We start from the raw sequence: 18,156 nt of genomic DNA on the forward strand, positions 1-18,156 counted from the left end.
CAGAGTATTCTGAACAGAGTATTCTGTACAGAATGAGTATTCTGTACAAAATAAAGGTTCACTCTCAGATTACAAATAAAGAAAAACAACCTTCTCTGTACAAAAGTGTAGGACGGACTGGAACATATTCTGGAACACATTAGATAATCTAATTTCTCTAGACCTATCTTAAAAACTGAACTAGACATTGAAACACCAGTGGAAAACCTGACAAAGAATACCTATTCAAGAAGCAGATTGGTTAGCCACTACAAACTATGAAACACCTCTAGGCAAAAGTGAAATTTCCTTCAATTAAAGAAAAAATTGCTGTCAAAAGACAATTACGGAAACAATGACAACAGGCAAGGTTTGGGAAAAACAAGAAGAAACTTAATAAAGTAACCAAAGAATTGAAAGAGCTACCTAATTCAAGAAGAGCTAAACAAAGGTATTCAAAACTATTTAGAAAGTCTTATACCTACAGAAGCAACGTTGCTCTTTCAATTCGTTGGTTACTTTATTAAGTTTCTTCTTGTTTTTCCCAAAACCTTGCCTGTTGTCATTGTTTCCGTAATTGTCTTTTGACAGCAATTTTTTCTTTAATTGAAGGACATTTCACTTTTGCCTAGAGGCGTTTCATAGTTTGTAGTGGCTAACCAAGCTGCTTCTTGAATAGGTATTCTTTGTCAGGTTTTCCACTGGTGTTTCAATGTCTCGTTCAGTTTTTAAGATAGGTCTAGAGAAATTAGAAATTAATTTGTTCCAGAATATGTTCCAGTCCGTCCTACACTTTTGTACAGAGAAGGTTGTTTTTCTTTATTTGTAATCTGAGAGTTAACCTTTATTTTTGTCACTCATAGAGAGTGGTCGGATGATAAATCAAAACAACGTTAATTCTGCTTTACATTTCTTAGTGTCAATACCTTTCATGATACATTTAGTGATATGAAAAAAGTTTCATTATTACTATACTTAATCTTTTTTCCAGGTCTACGTATCATTTGGAGACATCGTTACGGCATACACCTTGGGACTCATGCTCAGTATGTTCTTTGAATCACCAATGATCGGCATCGAAAAACTTATTTTCAGCAAAAACAAAGATCCACCGTCATTAGAGCAAGACGGCAAAGCAACACCTGTTATAAAACTCTCTCCTATAGCAGCACATGGCACTATCAATAACAACAATGAAGAAAAACCATCGTCTGCATGTCAGGGATCTAACAATATCATGGAAACACCTGATAAACACGTTAGTCGGGATGATACAGGAGATCACTCCGTTGATGATGAGAATAAAACAGTTATTGTGCATACGGAATAGTCTTAATTGGACATTTTTAACTAAATAATTTTATTTCGCACACAAAATTCGTTAAAAATGTTACTTGGGATGTTATATACAGGGTGTCCCGAAAAGATTGGTCATAAATTCTGCCACACATTCTGGAGTTGAAAATAGTCCGACTGAACTTAATTTACCTTAGTACAAATGTGCTCATAAAAAAAGTTACAGCCCTTTGAAGTTACAAAATGAAAATCGATTTTTTTCAATATATCGAAAACTATTAAAGATTTTTTATTGAAAATGGACATGTATCACTCTTATGGCAGGTTCATCTTAAATCAAAATTGTAGTGAGATTTTTTCACCCCATAAAAATTTTATGGGGGTTTTGATCCCTTAAACCCCCTCAAACTTTTGTGTACGTTCCAATTAATTCATTATTCTAGTACCATTAGTTAAACACAACGTTTCTAAACTTTTTTGCCTCGTAGTATTTTTTCGATAAGCCAGTTTTTATCGAGATGCGGCTTCTTTTTTAATATATTTACATAAAAATTTTATGGGAGTTTTGTTCCTTTAAGCCCCCCAAATGTTTGTGTACGTTCCAATTAAACTATTATTGTGGTACCATTAGTTAAACACAGTGTTTTTAAAACTTTTTTGCCTCTTAGTCTTTTTTTGATAAGTCACCTTTTATCGAGATGTGGCTTCTTTTTCAAAATATACCTAAAAATGTAAATTATAAATACATTTTCAGATTATTAACAGGTCTCTACATATAATCGTACTTAACCATATACCAATATGTGGTGGATTCGATAAATATTCAAAATATCTCGATAAACACTGGCTTATCGAAAAAATCCTAAGAGGCAAAAATGTTTTAAAAACAGTGTGTTTAACTAATGGTGCCGCACTAATAATTAAATTGGAACGTACACAAAAGTTTGGGGGGGTTTAAGGGAACAAAACCCGTATAATTTTTTTATAGGGTACACAAATTTCACTTTAATTTTTATTTAAGATGCTGCTGCCATAAGAATGCCACATGTCTATTTTCAATGAAACATCTTTGAGTTTTCGATATATGAAAAAAACATTGATTTTCATTTTGTAACTTCAAAGGGCTGTAACTTTTTTGTGTGCACTATTGTATATATAGGTAAGTGAGGTTCAATCAACCTATTTTTGACCCCAGAATCTGTGGTATAATTTATGACCAATCTTTTCGGGACACCCTGTATAATGTTATTATATCCAGTGATATTTTTTAATTAGTGATATGTAAATACTATACAAATAACTTATTACTTTTATGTACCTACCTAAATAAATATTTATTATTTTTATTTCTTCGGTATATCAATTAGTTTCCACTATAGTATGCAGTCTACCTTCGCGTATCGGCTAGAGCTTGCGGTCTACCTGTGAGGCTAAACAACACCATAATCTTTTCTCAGAAGGGTTGGCATATAATAGTGAAACGCAGCAAACCGTTTGTAAAGACCGCATATTATATATCCATATTTAGTGAAACTAAACTATAACTAAAATTTATATACATATTTTGTACTTACCTACGCTATTTAAGTAATAGTGAGTTACCAAAATGAATTTAATATTTTCAAGCACCGCAAACAAAATAAAGGGATTATGTATGTTCCTAGTCCTATTTCCCAGTATACTTTGTCGTTCGTCTTCCTCCTAACAGCATCAATCATAGATTGGATACAAATATACAAATACAAATAATGCCTGTGCCTGTTTAAGACGCGCCACAATAGAGTTTCAAAATTCAAACTGTATCAGTTACTCTTTTGTGGCGGATTTTACTTCAAATTTAGCAAATATGGAAAAATCTTTTAAAATAAAACTAGAATTTTATTTTCCATCAAAATGAAAATACATTTTCGCGCCACGTAATATTCATATCAGATCTTTTGTAGCTGGAATATTGTATCCGCCACTCATTTTTACGGCGTTTAGCGGTTTTTGAAGTTATACTTCTTTACCGGCGATAGAGGGTGATTTTTTTATATGTTAAAACCTATCAGCCCGGCGCATGCGCATTATAACTTTGTTCTGATTGGATGTTCAAATGACATGTCAAAAATTATCCGATATGGCAGCTGTGGTTTGGAGGTAAAGGTAAAGGTAAACAAATGTATAATATATTAGTTTTATTGTTGTGAGGACAGAAACAAAAAAGTTTATAATATTGTAGTGACTTTTAAATAGTTTTTAAAAGCAACAGGTACGTAATAATAATAATTCTTAATGTATCATGGGTATAAACCTACCTATTTGATCTGCCAAAATACATAGTATGTAATACTTTTATTTATATAATTTGATTACCATCAAAATTTCTATCAATATTCACCTAATATATTGTTTTTTTACTCTATGTTTTGTTGTATTTTTTCAATTCTAAATCATTTCAATTCAAAATTAAAATAATTTGATCAATTTTCAAAATATCACAAGTTTAATGTTGTTCTGAAGCTATTTCCTTGTGGCATTTTTATAATTACGTATTTTTTATGGGAAATAAGCCACAATTTTACTAAAAAATGAATTTATTAACGTTTCATATAATAAATTACAATAGTATTTTGTATTTTGACAACGAAACCCGATTTGGGCTTCGAAACGTTAATAAATTCATTTTTTAGTAAAATTGTGGCTTATTTCCCATAAAAAATACGTAATCACAAGTTTAATCCGTTTAGTTAGTCGATCTTCGTAAATAATGACACATAGTGTCCGTGGCTAAGCGGAGAAGGCGAATGAATTCCAATACCAACCGCTCTTATCAGCGCTGGTTCGAGTCCCAATAGAAACTTTCTTTTTTGTTTTTTTTTTAATACATTTTATGATTGTAAGTATATTTATTATATAATTGTATTTTCAGAAAATACGTATTTAGTTAAAAAATTTTTCGACAATTAATGTTCAGACATCATTTGTGGCTTGTTTAATGTGTTTGTGTGTGTTTTATTCTTTTATTATTTTAATTTTTGGCACTGTTCTAATAAAAATGTTTGAGAAGTAGTAAGTATAAATTAGTTTAATATTTAAACAAAATATAAATAAAACGTATATTAATTTCGTTTAAATCATATAATAGAAGTATAACTTCTTACGTGCGTACAAAGTACACACACATTCTTTTTTTATCCTTGTATCAGGAGTTTTTCAAATTTATTTATAAATTAAATGTATGAAGTTGAATGTAATGTTTATCAATTACACGTTAAGCTTTATAAATGGTCGCCTTTGTCGCATTATCTCCCAAAAATGATCTAGTGTACATCGAATACACACTAGATTTTTTTTCTATTCGAAATAGATTGAAAAAAAAAATATTGGGATGGCCGGTAAATGAACTCGGATTGCCCGTTTCCCGATCAAATTTAGCGTCGTAAACACTACAACTACATAAACCATTTCGGGAATATTCGTTAATTGGATTATACTTTTGTAGCTTAATAACTTCTAAACGGCTTAACCGATTTTGACCACTAAACATGAGTTTGAAACGTATTGACAAGTAGTATCTGATGCATCTAAGGTAAAGTATGATAACTGAAGGTATTATAGGAATTATTGAGCTTGAAAAACTCTTTTTTCCCATAGGAAATAGATTTGATCATACTTATGAAGCCTATAACCTAAAAATTCGAATTTTCCCGGATATGAGGTATACACCGTTAGATGAGCCTAGAGCCCTTCTACAAACCCTCAGTTATTTGCGCAATTCGTAGGTTGAAATTTTGAGTAATTGTCGAAAAACCAAAATTTTCAAAGTTTAGTTTTTCGGCTATACTGAGAGGTATGTCTGATCCTGACGGCTTAGACACCATTTGAAAGCTTAACTCAACACTATTGATTTGGTGTATTTGCGGTTCTCCTGTCTCTTCTTGAACCGAAGATATATACCCCCAAAAAATATGCCGTTTTGTACCTACTAGTCCTATAGCTGGCTTATGGGTGGTCAAAAGTCTCAAACTACACCGGTTCTGAATCAGCCCTGACCCCCTCTTCAAACACAGAAAAAAAATTCAGATCTGTTTAACTTTTCCAGTTAATACATACATACATAATATCCACAAACATTTTCCCTTTTTTAAATAGAAATTGAGTCATATTTCTGAGCTCGTTTAACTTTTGAATAGTATAACCGATTTTCAAATTTAGACATGCGTTGGAAAGGTAATGATCAGTACTATTAGAAGCCGCAAAGGTGGGACTTAAATTTTCGAAGTTTTTGGGAGTTTTGGGGACGAGAACGAAAAACAGGCCCTAAATAGGAAGGGCCGTAAAATCCACACCCTTGGACCAAAATGGATGCTTGACATATGAATGGGTGAGTCTTTTCCTGAACTTTAAGATGGGAGTTGGCACAATTTTCAATTCCGTCAGATTTAGAAAATCGAAAATTTCGTGTACTTATATATAGTGTCGCGTGTAGGGGGTGTGGGTGTACGCCACTGGCGAGAACTGCCGTTCTCTAATAATAAAAATAAAATAAATGAATACTACTAATTTAAATAGTAGGTATATATTTTAGTTAAGAAAAACTATATCAATTATAATCACAACATACAACGACACTAACTACTTATAAAGTAAACCACCCAGGCATGTTCTGTCTCTCTTTGTTTTTATCTACAAAATCTTGATACCCCTCCTTGGCTTGCTTTAGAGCTTTCTTATGATCTTCCATTTCTTTATCAGCACCACCTTCAAACAAATCTGGAAACTTGAACTCCTGTCCTTTGGGCTGAAACAGAAAAACCTTGTATTTATAAAAAACAATTAGAAATAAAAATATAAATAAGCTTTATTGTAACTGAAAATTGTACAATTTTATGGAAAAAGCTTACAAAGAATCAGAAAATAGCTTACAGAGTCAAAAAATTATAATTTACTGAAATTACATAAATCGTCAATATTACAAAATAAAAGAGAGTGAAATAAAACAAAACAATCTATTGCAAAATTTAAATAAATTGTAAGTTGCATAATAAAACCTTAACAACGAAAAAACTTAAGTTGCTGTAAATGATACCCCCCAAATATAGATAAAAATACTTTAGTTACTTGTACATAAAAAAAGGTTCTGTAATTTCTTAGCTATTCATTAAGGTACTAGTACACTTTATAAGACCAAAAATAATCATTTTTTTCAAGAATTTTTTTCTCGGAACCTTTATTAAAGAACATAAAACTTTTTACATATTAATATCTAACTCTTAGAGAGTACAAAAAATATATCTTTTTTCATTTATGCACGTACACTAATATTGTAGAGGGCGCAAAAGTCGAGGCCTCGAAAAATGATGGTGGACAGTTAATCTCAGGATTGGGATATCTGAAACAAAAAAATCGTACTGCATTTGAAAAAGGAATGTTTTCTACGTGACAATTTACTACAATTTCACCAAAAAAATAAAAAATACATATTTTTTAACCATGAAAAACTGAAGAAAAACGGACGATTTTTTCATAAAATTTTTTAAAATTTCTGTAAAATCTTTTTTTTTCGAAATTTTTCACTAGCGGTAGTAAATTGTCACGTAAGAAACCTTCCCTTTTCAAATGCTGTACGATTTTTTGTTTCAGAGATCCCAATCCTGAGATTAACTGTCCGCCATCGGAACTACTTTTTTTTGAGTCCTCGACTTTGGCGCCCTCTATAGAATTAGTGTACGTGTATAAATGAAAAAAAAATATATTTTTTGTATTCTCTAAGAGTCAGATGTTAATATGTAAAAAGTTTTATGTTGATTTTTAATAAAGGTTCTGAGACAAAAAATCTTGAAAAAAGGCTTATGTATTTTTGGTCTTCTAAAGTGTACTAGTACCTTAAGAAACTCTTCTATTGGATAATAGGGTCTTTCAGATAGATACGACCTTTGTCATTTCACGGAACTTGGGGAAAGATGTTGCATATTTAAGTTGTAAAGGAAGATGGTGGTATAGTTTTTTTTTTGCAGAATATCGAGGGCTTAGAATACAAGTGAAACAAGTCCATTTTTGTTATTTACAAATTAACAACGCTATAACTTGCACCAACTAGGTAACATGCAACAATAAAAGCAATGTAAATGTCTAAGCTACTACTTAATCTTCTGACATTGAATATATCTGGACATCGGAGGTAAACTACACTATGTCATTTCAAGCAACTGTGTTTGCAACAAAGTTTAGAGCACTTAGGATGTTAATAAAAGTCTTATATATCCCATAATTGGTTGAAAGACAATATGACCATATTTTAATGGTAATATATGTAGAATTGTAAATATTTTATCTTAAGTTTTAAGACTCCTGTATATAACTTTTCTTAATTATTATTATTACGAAAACGAAATAAGAGTCTCATGCATACAAACACATGTGCGGATCATTTTGGGGATTTGGAATTGGAGTTATCTAAGATGCAAAATAAACAATTAGCCACCTTGACTAATTTTAATAGTTTTCGTTTATTGGAAAAGGTCGGTACATACTTTGAACCAATTTTAATACGTTGGTTCTCAGGGAAAAACAGAAAAGGGAGATTAGATGTAAGAGATTTTTATTTGTGTTGTTCTGAAGCTATTTCCTTGTGTCATTTTTATAATTACGTATTTTTTATGGGAAATAAGCCACAATTTTACTAAAAAATGAATTTATTAACGTTTCGAAGCCCAAATCGGGTTTCGTTGTCAAAATACAAAATACTATTGATTTTAATTTAGCGTAGGGGGCGAGAGTCAGTCGATTTTGAGATTCAAATGAAAGAGGCTGTATTTGGCGATAATCGAAAGGACACGAAGTTTAAGACGTACTTATATATTGACAAGCCAGTAATATATTAAGTAGATAAACGCGATTATTTCAAAGACATTTTCTTTTGTGAGAACTCATAAAATTTTGGTCACAATTACACAAACACTTTTACATTTCGTCAATTTAATAGTATCTATAATTTTAGTTGTCTATTTTATTAATTAAAACTGTTAAACATCACACGGACTTTTATTACGATTGTCATTAACGAATCCTACATATATAACCAATTTATATAATTCCAACTAATAATAAGTGGATTAAAGGAACTTGTTCAAAATAACACCATGGCAAAATAGTGTAGTTTACCTCCGAGGTCCAGATATATACTTTCAAAAATGTTAACAGGTGATTTTATTACAAAACTTTCTCTTTAAACCTCTGCAGCTCAAATTTAGCTAAAGTGGACTTTGTTCACTTGTATTCTGAACCGTCCATATAATGTAGGTTTCTTTACTAACTCAGTCAGTAAATATGTACATATTTACCGGATCAGTAAATACATATCAATGGTTGAATTTCTGGTGGAGTAGTCTTGATTAGGTCTTCCTAAAAAAATATGTGCATGTTTACGAATTAAGCTAAAATATATAAACAGTCTTGCAAGTTCTCCAACGGAACTCAGCATCAAGGAGGCATTATCCATATTTCTTTTGAAGCCACCCTTAAACACGCAACAAGACATGGCGTGTTTGAAATTATTGACTTAACCCAATGATAGTCAATGTCATTTTTACGTTTTCATTAATTATTGTTTGTTCCTTTATTATTTTAAATCAAATTATTTTAAAGCATCCGCTCAAGAAACTTATTATTCTGACGATGATTAAAGTAATAATTGAAACGTCACCATGAATTTGTAGCTTCTGCAATATGTTCTCCAGAGGTCAAACAGATACTGTATTGCCGTTTTTTGTGTAATTTAAAAATAACACCAGATTGGGCAGCTGTACTAGAACCTCAAAAAGAAGGTGAGATTTGAACAAAGAAAAATATGTTATTTTGGAAGTGCTTGTTTCTTACTTAACAAATTGATATGAAGGGGCCGTTTAAGGTTACTGTCTATAAAAAAAAAACAAGAAATTACTGATCTGGCTTTTATCAAGAAGCAAGGGTTGAAGAGCTCCTTTATAGGATAATGCTACTGTCTTATCCATTTTAAAATAGAGAAAATTAGAGTCGGACCAGGTTTTTATTGTAAGTAGATCAGAAGTTATAGTGGCATAAAGAGTTGCTCCAAGTGACCACCAATGACTTACCAATGACACATATGCGTATTTTATATCGTCATCTTTTACAACATATCCGTGTGTCTTCTCTCTTCTGGTTTTCGGCATGTGTATCCTAGTATGTACATCAGCACACTTAACCTCATATATTTTTTCTAAATAATTTTTTATATCGTGTTTAGTCATTTCCATAGAACAAGAAAAGGTAACGATGTTGGCAGGTTGCGCATGAGGAGGCCGAACCAATTTCATCCAGAAGTTTGGAAGGAACACCCTCAATTGGGGCCCTCCTTTTTGATATATGGGATACCTGAAAATTGATACTTAAAATGATTGTCATAAAGCAAATAAAAGATAATTACCATCTAGTAGACATTTTTGTTATTTATTATGTTTTTAATTCATTAATAACACTATATTAAAATTTTTTCTTAAATCCTGCTAAATTTATTTGTACTTTTAGGTTATGGTTAGGATACGAATCGCTTCTTCTTCCTTGTTGTTACAAGTTCCAATAAATTCTGACATTTACATACTTTTTATTTACATATCATCAAATTACTTATAGATTAATTTAGAATATAATTCAGAACAGTCTTTATATAATTTTAAGTCATACAAGTTTTTGTATTTTTTATCTATAATAGAAAAAAATTATATATTTTTTCGAAAAAAAATCTCTCGCTGCTAACTTCATAAATATCCCAAAGGAAATCCTTGCCTCAAGGCATGATATTGCATAGGAAATTGTCGGTTGTCAACAATGTTATTTTGATGTTTGACGTTTATATTTGTTGTGTGCCGTGAACAATTTGTTGAGGAAAAATGGCAGAGCCAGAATTAAATGTAGACAGTTTAATACAAAGATTATTAGAAGGTAAATATCTTATTAATATTATAGTTTGAATACCGTACAACCTTTCACGCAAGTAAAATTTTCGAAATATCTCCAATTTGCATGGTTTTCTCTTAATACACTATTAGTACTTCTTCCTATGATTGAGCTGTCAAATACATATTTTGCACTTTATTTCATACAAAAACCACAACTGTAAATATTTTCTATTGTTATTGATTTAATTTCGTATTACCGTTTTTTATCAATAGAAAAAACAGTTCGAGCTTCAGGTAAATATATATCTAGAGATTTATTTTTATACTTAGTTCTGCCTGTTTTTGTGCTGCTTTTGGTGTGATTTGGGGTAAAAGGGTATAAAAGTCAGCAGGAGGCCCAACTCGATGTCAAGAAGAAGTCAAAAATAAAAGATATATTTTTATCCTCTGACAGTAAGAATAATAATATGTTTGCTTAGTAGAAGTGTTGTAATATCTTTGCATAGGTACTAAAATAGTTTGGATAAACATTAACAAGGAAGTGATAATTCTGTCAAGTATTCAAAACATTAGTAGAGTGTACTATTTCTGTAATTTTTGCTAGTACAGTAAAACCTCGATATAACGGACTAATTGGGGGTGACAGTTAAAGTCCGTTTAAGCCGAAAATCCATTAACAGGTTGACTGATCATATATAAATAAAAAAAATTGGCCCATATGCCCAAGCACATATTAGTCAAGGGCATAGCGAGCGTATACGCCCGCCGGGGCATATTGGGAGAATTAGGTAGTGGGCGTATACGCCCGCCGTGGCAGTCAACCTGTTAAGTATATAGAAACAGTTTTAAAATAAATAATTTTTTTTTGAAATATGTACACTGTATTTAGATATAAATAAAAGAGACAATACACAAACAAAATTGTATTTAATTGTCTTCGTTGTGAAGTGAAGTTGTTTAGATTTCGATGCGTTTGCTTTCGGTAATCCTGCTTTAAAAAAGGAATCAAGTTTTGTTTACACTTTTGAAGTCTGATGTTTTTTATAATAGACTCTCTAAAATTACGAAAATGTGTATAATACAGTTGAACTTCGTTATCTGGCGAATACTCAGTTAATGTTATTAACCGTTGAGATGCAATCTTACCTCTGATAACTTCATTTTTGGCAGTGTTATTTTGTCTTCGTCGCTATCTTCACTTCCAGTCATCTTGGTTCCATGCTGTAGCAAAATTAAAAATTGTTGATTTAAAATTGTAACACTTTAAGTTTTTCGAGGTATGATCTTCTGCATTATCTTGCAATATAACCATTACTTCATCTAAAAACTTTCAGCAATATAGTTGTTTGGATGACAAAATTATTCACTTATTCATTATCACATACAACGAAACTTGCCATTTTCTGAACTTAGGATATTTTCAGAGAGATGAGCAGGAGTGTTGTTTAAAATTAATAAATTCACCTCTTTCGGCGGTATTCCCAGTTTCTTGTCTTGAAATTTTGTCATTGCAGGTACAGATTCTTTAAAAAACCAATTTTTGAAAATATCTGAGCCCATGATAATATGAAACGGGTAGATCATGAGTTAAATCTTTTAAGACTCTAGGTTTACGAGATTTGCCAACAATTAGAAGAGTCAATCTATGCAATCCACCGGTGTTAGCACAAAGTAGTGCCGACATCCTGTTCTTGCTAATTTTTCTTCCAGAATTCAATTTTTCATATATTTTTACATTCAAATTATTTTAACATAGGACTAGATTTTTTGTCTGATCTATCAGAGGTCCGTTAAATAGAGCTCTGTTCTATCGAGGTTTTACTGTACTGTATTTCATGGAATATGAAATTGGTGATACCTTAAAAAATTATAAGATAAAACTAGCCATTACTTACACATAATGAATTTTATCTACTCTATGTCATATTATGTATAAGTTTTTAGTTTGTGAAAACTGTCATTATAGATAGCAGTGCATGAAGGGTTTAAAGTGTGTGTGAAGTAACAATGTATTTTAAATGAGATTTACTTTTTCGCCCACTTTCAATGGGTTTTTGACACACTTTCGTATAATCAAATATCCTTAACTTTCGTGTTGTCATGGTGATGACAATATGAGCAATGACTTACAACAAAACTTTTGACAGTTTTGTGGTTTGAAAGTAGTTAGGATTTTTAAATGTCCAAGTTCTAAAAATTGTAGAATAGAAATGAATTCCAGTGACGAAGAGTTACAGATTTTTTATTTGTTTATCGTAGATAAAATATTGTATGAAACTGTGCGTGGATTACTTTTGGCGAACTTACGTGATGTATAGCACTCGCTCTGTTTTCGCTCGTGCTCTAAAAATCGCATGCGTTCACAATAAGCGTGCTTCGCGAACTGTTTCATAAATAACTATTATTAGTTAAAACATTCTTTTACTCCATTATATTAAAAAAGCAATTATGAATTAAGTTTTAAATGTTCCTAATTCATCAAATAAATCTTGTAATAGATTGTGTCAAGGTTGTATGAAAGGATTACCATAAATCAATGTTTTCTCATTGTGTTAATCAAGAAATAAAACATTCAAACATAATCCAAAGTTAATCCAGATGAGATACCTATATGTTGAAGTGAACACTGTTAGATAATAGACATGTTTCTGATGATTACATTGAGACGCATGTTATGAAAATTTCTAAATAAATAGATAACTTCTTTTGGAACCAAAATTACAGTGGGGTCCATATACTAATAGGTTAGTAAAAAAATAAAAGTCTCTGGAGACTATATGTACTATCCCATATTCCACTCACATTTTCCATACTCTATCCTTGTCTGGGGTATTTGGTCTGCAGAAAAAGGCAGCAAGGGTCCTTGTTGGTTTGGGACTTAGGGAGGCCTGCCGCTAGACTTACAAAAAACTGGGAATTTTTACTGTATGGATGCATTATATTGTAGAAAACCTTCGATTCATGAAGAGGACTATCAGTCTTTATAGAAGTCACAGATATCAACAAGGTTATGATAATAAGCACAAGCAGAATATGTTAACAGCATATTGGTGTTTGAAAATTGCCAAAAGAATCAAGACATTGGGCAATAAAATGGTTTAATTTTGCCCCATAATATCAGAAACTTGCCCGAAGGGGAATTTAAAAATAAACAATTTTATACAATCTATGAATATCTAAAACATAATTCTAATTTTGATTGAGATTTTGTACATATTTTTTACTTATGTAAAATTTTATATTTTTAACGTGCATAAACAATATTGTCTATTGACTAAATTTCGTGAATGCAGTGGTGACGCGGGCGCCCATCTAAAAATTTTTAGGGGGGGGGGCAAACGTGAAGATGTTGCACATTATATTTTGTATACTTTGGATAACCATATATAGTTTACAGCACCCGAAAAGCTAGGGGGGGCCACAGTCTCCCCTGCCCATGGGTATGGGCGCCCATGGTTGGTGATATATCAATTCATGTCACAACTAGTGTAATTTTGATCTTATATAGATTGTCTTGTGAATAGGTGCTTTGAGTTAATTTTTTTTTGCCAGACAAAACAGGCCTTTTTTCGTTAAATAGCCATCAAAACGGTCAATATGAAAAATATAATTCATAAACAGTGGCTTACAGTTTCAGGCTAGTAGTCTAGATCTTGTTTTAAAGGGTGTTTGCCCCTTTTTAAGTGTAAAGATGTATCCATGTTTTATCAACATGATAATATACAAAAGAAACCTTCAGATTCTGTTGTGTCATTGCTAAATACCCCAGTTTACCTGTGACAAACTCATTGGTTTCACATAAAAATCTTATACACGTTTTCGAAGGTTCTAATAAGTATATGAGGGATAGCTGATGACAAATGCTTGAAGACCTACAGCGGATTTTGCTTTGTTTTTTTAAACAATCATAAATAGTGAAAAAATCATTTTTTGGCTATAAAATATTTCTTAGATATTTTTGAGTAAAATGGTTCACATATAAGTTCTAGATCTTAAAAAGTTCTTTAATTTGCGAATTTCTAAGTTAAAATACATAAACAATTATTAACCAAGATGCAAAAAATTAACTGCAAATAATCCTTATTTTTGCAGTAATTTATAAATGTTGATATAGACGATCCCAAACCCTTTTTTCAGTACGACATTAATTTTGACGTCATATTGGATTTTAAGAATGTCACAAATAATTACATGACATTTTAGTTAAATCTGTCACTGATAGTTGTCAGAATATTTAATATTATATAAACATCAATATTTATACAAATATTTGCCAGAATAATAATATTTAAAATAGTTTAATGTAAAAATAAATAAATACAAAATCAAATTTCACTATACAATATCCGAATATACCAATGACAAAATATTTAAATTTACGTCGCTGAAAAATACTAACCTAGATATTACAATTGCCATTTTACCATATGATTTGTGAAAATACGATCACAATCGATTACTTTTGTGTCAAATTATCTTTATTCGCAGCATTGATTGGTTATGTATTTAGAGTATTCTAATCGCCAACCAATTATACATCTTTAATTATAAGTCGTTTTAATACGCAAATGCCCGTCAAGGAATACATAATTTTCTAATTTCAATGTATAATAATCACAGAAGTACGTTTTTTTGTCACTTCCACTTCCAACTGTATTGTGTTAGAGAGAATTCGATAATCTGTGACTCACTGAAAAAAGGGTTTGGGATCATCTATAACTTTGTTTTTTGAATAGTGATGTAATATAACTACCTATACTTGAAATTATGGCAATTAATGAGTTACTGAAGCGTGCTAAATCTCAACTATACTAAATTTACAATCAAGATGCAGTAGAAATAAACAAACCAAGACACATTAAATGCTACTAGGAGCACTCTCGAATCATAATTTACAATGTATACAGGGTGAGGCAGATAACTGGCCTATTAGAAATATCTCGAGAACTAAAAGCAACAGAATCATGAAAATTGGAATGCAGGGGTTTTGAAGGATGATCTATTAAATGAAAATATTTTCATCTCTTTGCAACTTCCGGTTACACCGGAGGTTGCTTATAACTTCGTTTTTTTAATGGGACACCCTGTATATTTTTACATTTTTGGATTCTCTTCGATGTCTTCTTTCTTAAAATATGAGGATTTATAATGTTATACAGGGTATTTTAAAAGATAATTACGTTTGTTTATTAATTTCGTAGCAATATTCACACCCTGTAGAATTGTAGTAGTTTGACAACTAAAACTCTACTTACGTTCAAATGATTTTTAATATAGTCTACTATTGTTAAGAATCATTAGTATAGCTAAATTTTTAATTTTAGTATACAGGGTTGGTCGAAACTCGGAATGAGTATTTTCTGAGTTTTCTTAAATGGAACACCCTGTATTTTAGTATTGTAATGAAATGATATTTTATGGTACTTTTTTATTTCTTAAGCATTCCCTATACCTAACTGCTTTAATTTGTGCTTAATTGTTAGTCGCACCGACAATCTTAACTACGTAGCTATTTTGATAGCTAAACCATTATTGGCAATTTTAAGGATCGGTCTGGATTAATATGTATTTATTTCTGAAAAATTGTTTGTGATTGAATATTTTCATGGCCAACCTAATAAAATTTTACGTATTTTTTGTTGCAATTAATGTTTAGCTTGAATCACCAATAACTCACAAATTAAAGCAATTAGGTATAGGGAATGCTTAAGAAATAAAAAAGTAACATAAAATATCATTTCATTACAATACTAAAATACAGGGTGTTCCATTTAAGAAAACTCAGAAAATATTCATTCCGAGTTTCGACCAACTCTGTATACTAATATTTCAAAATTAGCTATACTAATGATTCTTAACGATAATAGACTATATTAAAAATCACTTGAACGTAAGCAGAGTTTTTAATGTCAAACTATTACAATTCTACAGGGTGTGAATGTTGCTACGAAATTAATAAAAAAACGAAAATATCTTTTAAAATACCCTGTATAATATTACAAAATCTCATATTTTAAGAAAGAAGATATTGAGGAGAATCCAAAAATGTAAAAATATACAGGGTGTCCCATTTAAAAAAACCAAGTTATAAGCAACTTCCGGTATAACCGGAAGTTGCAAAGAGATGAAAATATTTTCATTTAATAGATCATCCCTCAAAACCCCTTTATTCCAATTTTTATGATTCTGTTGCCTTTAGTTCTCGAGATATTTCTAATAGGCCAGTTATCTGCCTCACCCTATATACATTGTAGATCCCAAATCATGATTTTCAAAGTTTATGCATTGTAAATTATGATTCGGGAGTGCTCCTAGTAGCATTTAGCGTGTCTTGGTTTGTTTATTTCTACTGCATATTAATTGTAAATTTAGTATAGATTGACCAAATAGTTTGTAAGGACAAATAGTTTGTAAGGTACTTTTGTTCTCTCAAGACTTCTATAGCCGCTTCATTTATAGGCGCGTTCCAAGTGACATGAAAACCGTCCTTCGTACCGCCCTCGTCATGCGCATTATAAAAAATGCGTTCCAAGCAAACATGAACGATGATTCGTATCATACACTGTGTTGCTCCAAGCGATCCATGTACCGTTTCGAAATCGGTAACTGAACGGTCCTTTTGATACATGCCTTCAAGCAGAAACTATTTAGTCCTGTCGCCAGGGGGGGTACAACGGCCTCCTGTATTCAGATGGACTTACCCAAGTTTTTATTATGTATTTTGGCCCGTAGAATACGAATTTTTTGGGTAACAGTTGATCCGGATGTCGATAAGATTGTTATAAACAAAGACGTTGAGGAATTACATAACAGCGATTTCTCGCAAAACAAAACATGCTTTTGTATTTTTTGGGCCATTCTAACCAAAAAATGTTCCTACAAGTTTTTTCGTAGGATGCATAGTTTTCGAGATAAACGCGGTTAAACATTCAAAAAATCGAAAAATTGCAATTTTTGAACTCGAATAACTTTTGATTAAAAAATGGAATAGCAATTCTGCTTACCGCATTTGAAAGTTCAAGTCAAATTCTATCGGTTTCGAATATATACATTGCTAAAAATTTATGTGTTTATTGCTAAAAAAAGCTATAAACACATAGTGTTTCCCGTGCCTAATACATGCGTTTACATGCATGCTACGTAGAAATAGCCTCGCTTGCACTTGTACCTACTCTACCTACTCGTTCGATTTTAAATGAGAAATCATTGAAAACATCACTCCAGCACTAGGTGTTTATACTTTTGTTTAACAATAAAATAATAAATTTTTAGCAATGCAAATAACTAAAACCGATATACTTTGACTTGAACTTTCAAATGCGGTAAGCAGAATTGCTATTTTATTTTTTAATCAAAAGTTATTCGGGTACAAAAATTGCAATTTTTCGATTTTTTGAAAGTTCCACCGCGTTTATCTCGAAAACTATGCATCCTACGAAAAAATTTGTAGGAACACTTTTTGGTTAGAATGACCCAAAAAATACAAAAACATGTCTTGTTTTGCGAGAAATCGCTGTTATGTAATTCCTCAACTTCTTTGTTTATAACAATCTTATCGACATCCGGATCAACTGTTACCCAAAAAATTCGTGTTCTACGGGTCAAAATACATAAAAAAAACTTGGGTAAGTCCATCTGAATACAGGAGGCCGTTGTACCCCCCCTGGCGACAGGACTAATTTGTACTGACTTGCGTAGTTAAGATTGTCACAGTACTATCAGATCAGCTGATGATTCAATAATAGAATAATCCACGATATTAATATGTATGTACTTGTGAATGTTGATTTTCGTTTAAATAAATATTAATTCTTTTTTTTTCAGTTAATCTTAAAGATATAGGTAATTTATTATTATTTTTTTTTCATAGAAGACAGAGATTTTATGTCAGATATAGATTCTGAGGAAGATTTTGAAGTTGAAGTGATGTTTAATGAACATGTTAGAAATGATACTTTCTAACCATCTAGCAAACTATCAG

The 18,156-nt window shown here is 31.2% G+C and overlaps 3 protein-coding genes across 3 annotated transcripts in view; 2 read left to right on the plus strand and 1 right to left on the minus strand.

Moving 5' to 3' along the window:
- Positions 1-2,621, plus strand: part of LOC114325640 (nose resistant to fluoxetine protein 6-like) — an 80,526-nt gene extending 77,905 nt beyond the window's left edge. The window contains exon 11 of the mRNA XM_028273753.2: positions 971-2,621. Coding sequence (XP_028129554.1) covers positions 971-1,309 — 339 coding nt within the window. The 3' untranslated portion in view covers positions 1,310-2,621. The remainder of the gene's footprint in view (positions 1-970) is intronic.
- A 3,199-nt stretch (positions 2,622-5,820) lies between these two features.
- Positions 5,821-9,986, minus strand: LOC114325639 (39S ribosomal protein L23, mitochondrial). The gene is made up of 3 exons (XM_028273752.2): positions 9,704-9,986; positions 9,372-9,651; positions 5,821-6,058 (listed from the first exon to the last, which is right to left on the minus strand). Exons 1-3 carry the CDS (start codon positions 9,715-9,717, stop codon positions 5,897-5,899), a joined length of 456 nt encoding a protein of 151 aa, XP_028129553.1. The 5' UTR covers positions 9,718-9,986; the 3' UTR covers positions 5,821-5,896.
- Positions 9,987-10,078: 92 nt separating this feature from the next.
- The window catches only part of LOC114325637 (serine/threonine-protein phosphatase PP1-beta catalytic subunit), a 38,388-nt gene continuing 30,310 nt past the window's right edge, over positions 10,079-18,156 (plus strand). The window contains exon 1 of the mRNA XM_028273751.2: positions 10,079-10,218. Within this exon, the coding sequence (XP_028129552.1) occupies positions 10,167-10,218 (52 nt within the window). The 5' untranslated portion in view covers positions 10,079-10,166. The remainder of the gene's footprint in view (positions 10,219-18,156) is intronic.

The sequence above is a fragment of the Diabrotica virgifera genome, chromosome 8, assembly GCF_917563875.1.
Source record: "Diabrotica virgifera virgifera chromosome 8, PGI_DIABVI_V3a".
Lineage (NCBI taxonomy): Eukaryota > Metazoa > Arthropoda > Insecta > Coleoptera > Chrysomelidae > Diabrotica > Diabrotica virgifera.

What these genes read in the sequence shown, in the direction of transcription:
- LOC114325639 (XM_028273752.2), bottom strand. An exon ending in AATACGCATATGTGTCATTG is followed by an intron (nt 6,059 to 9,371) that starts GTAAGTCATTGG and finishes TTTCTGTTTCAG; the next exon opens with CCCAAAGGACAGGAGTTCAA.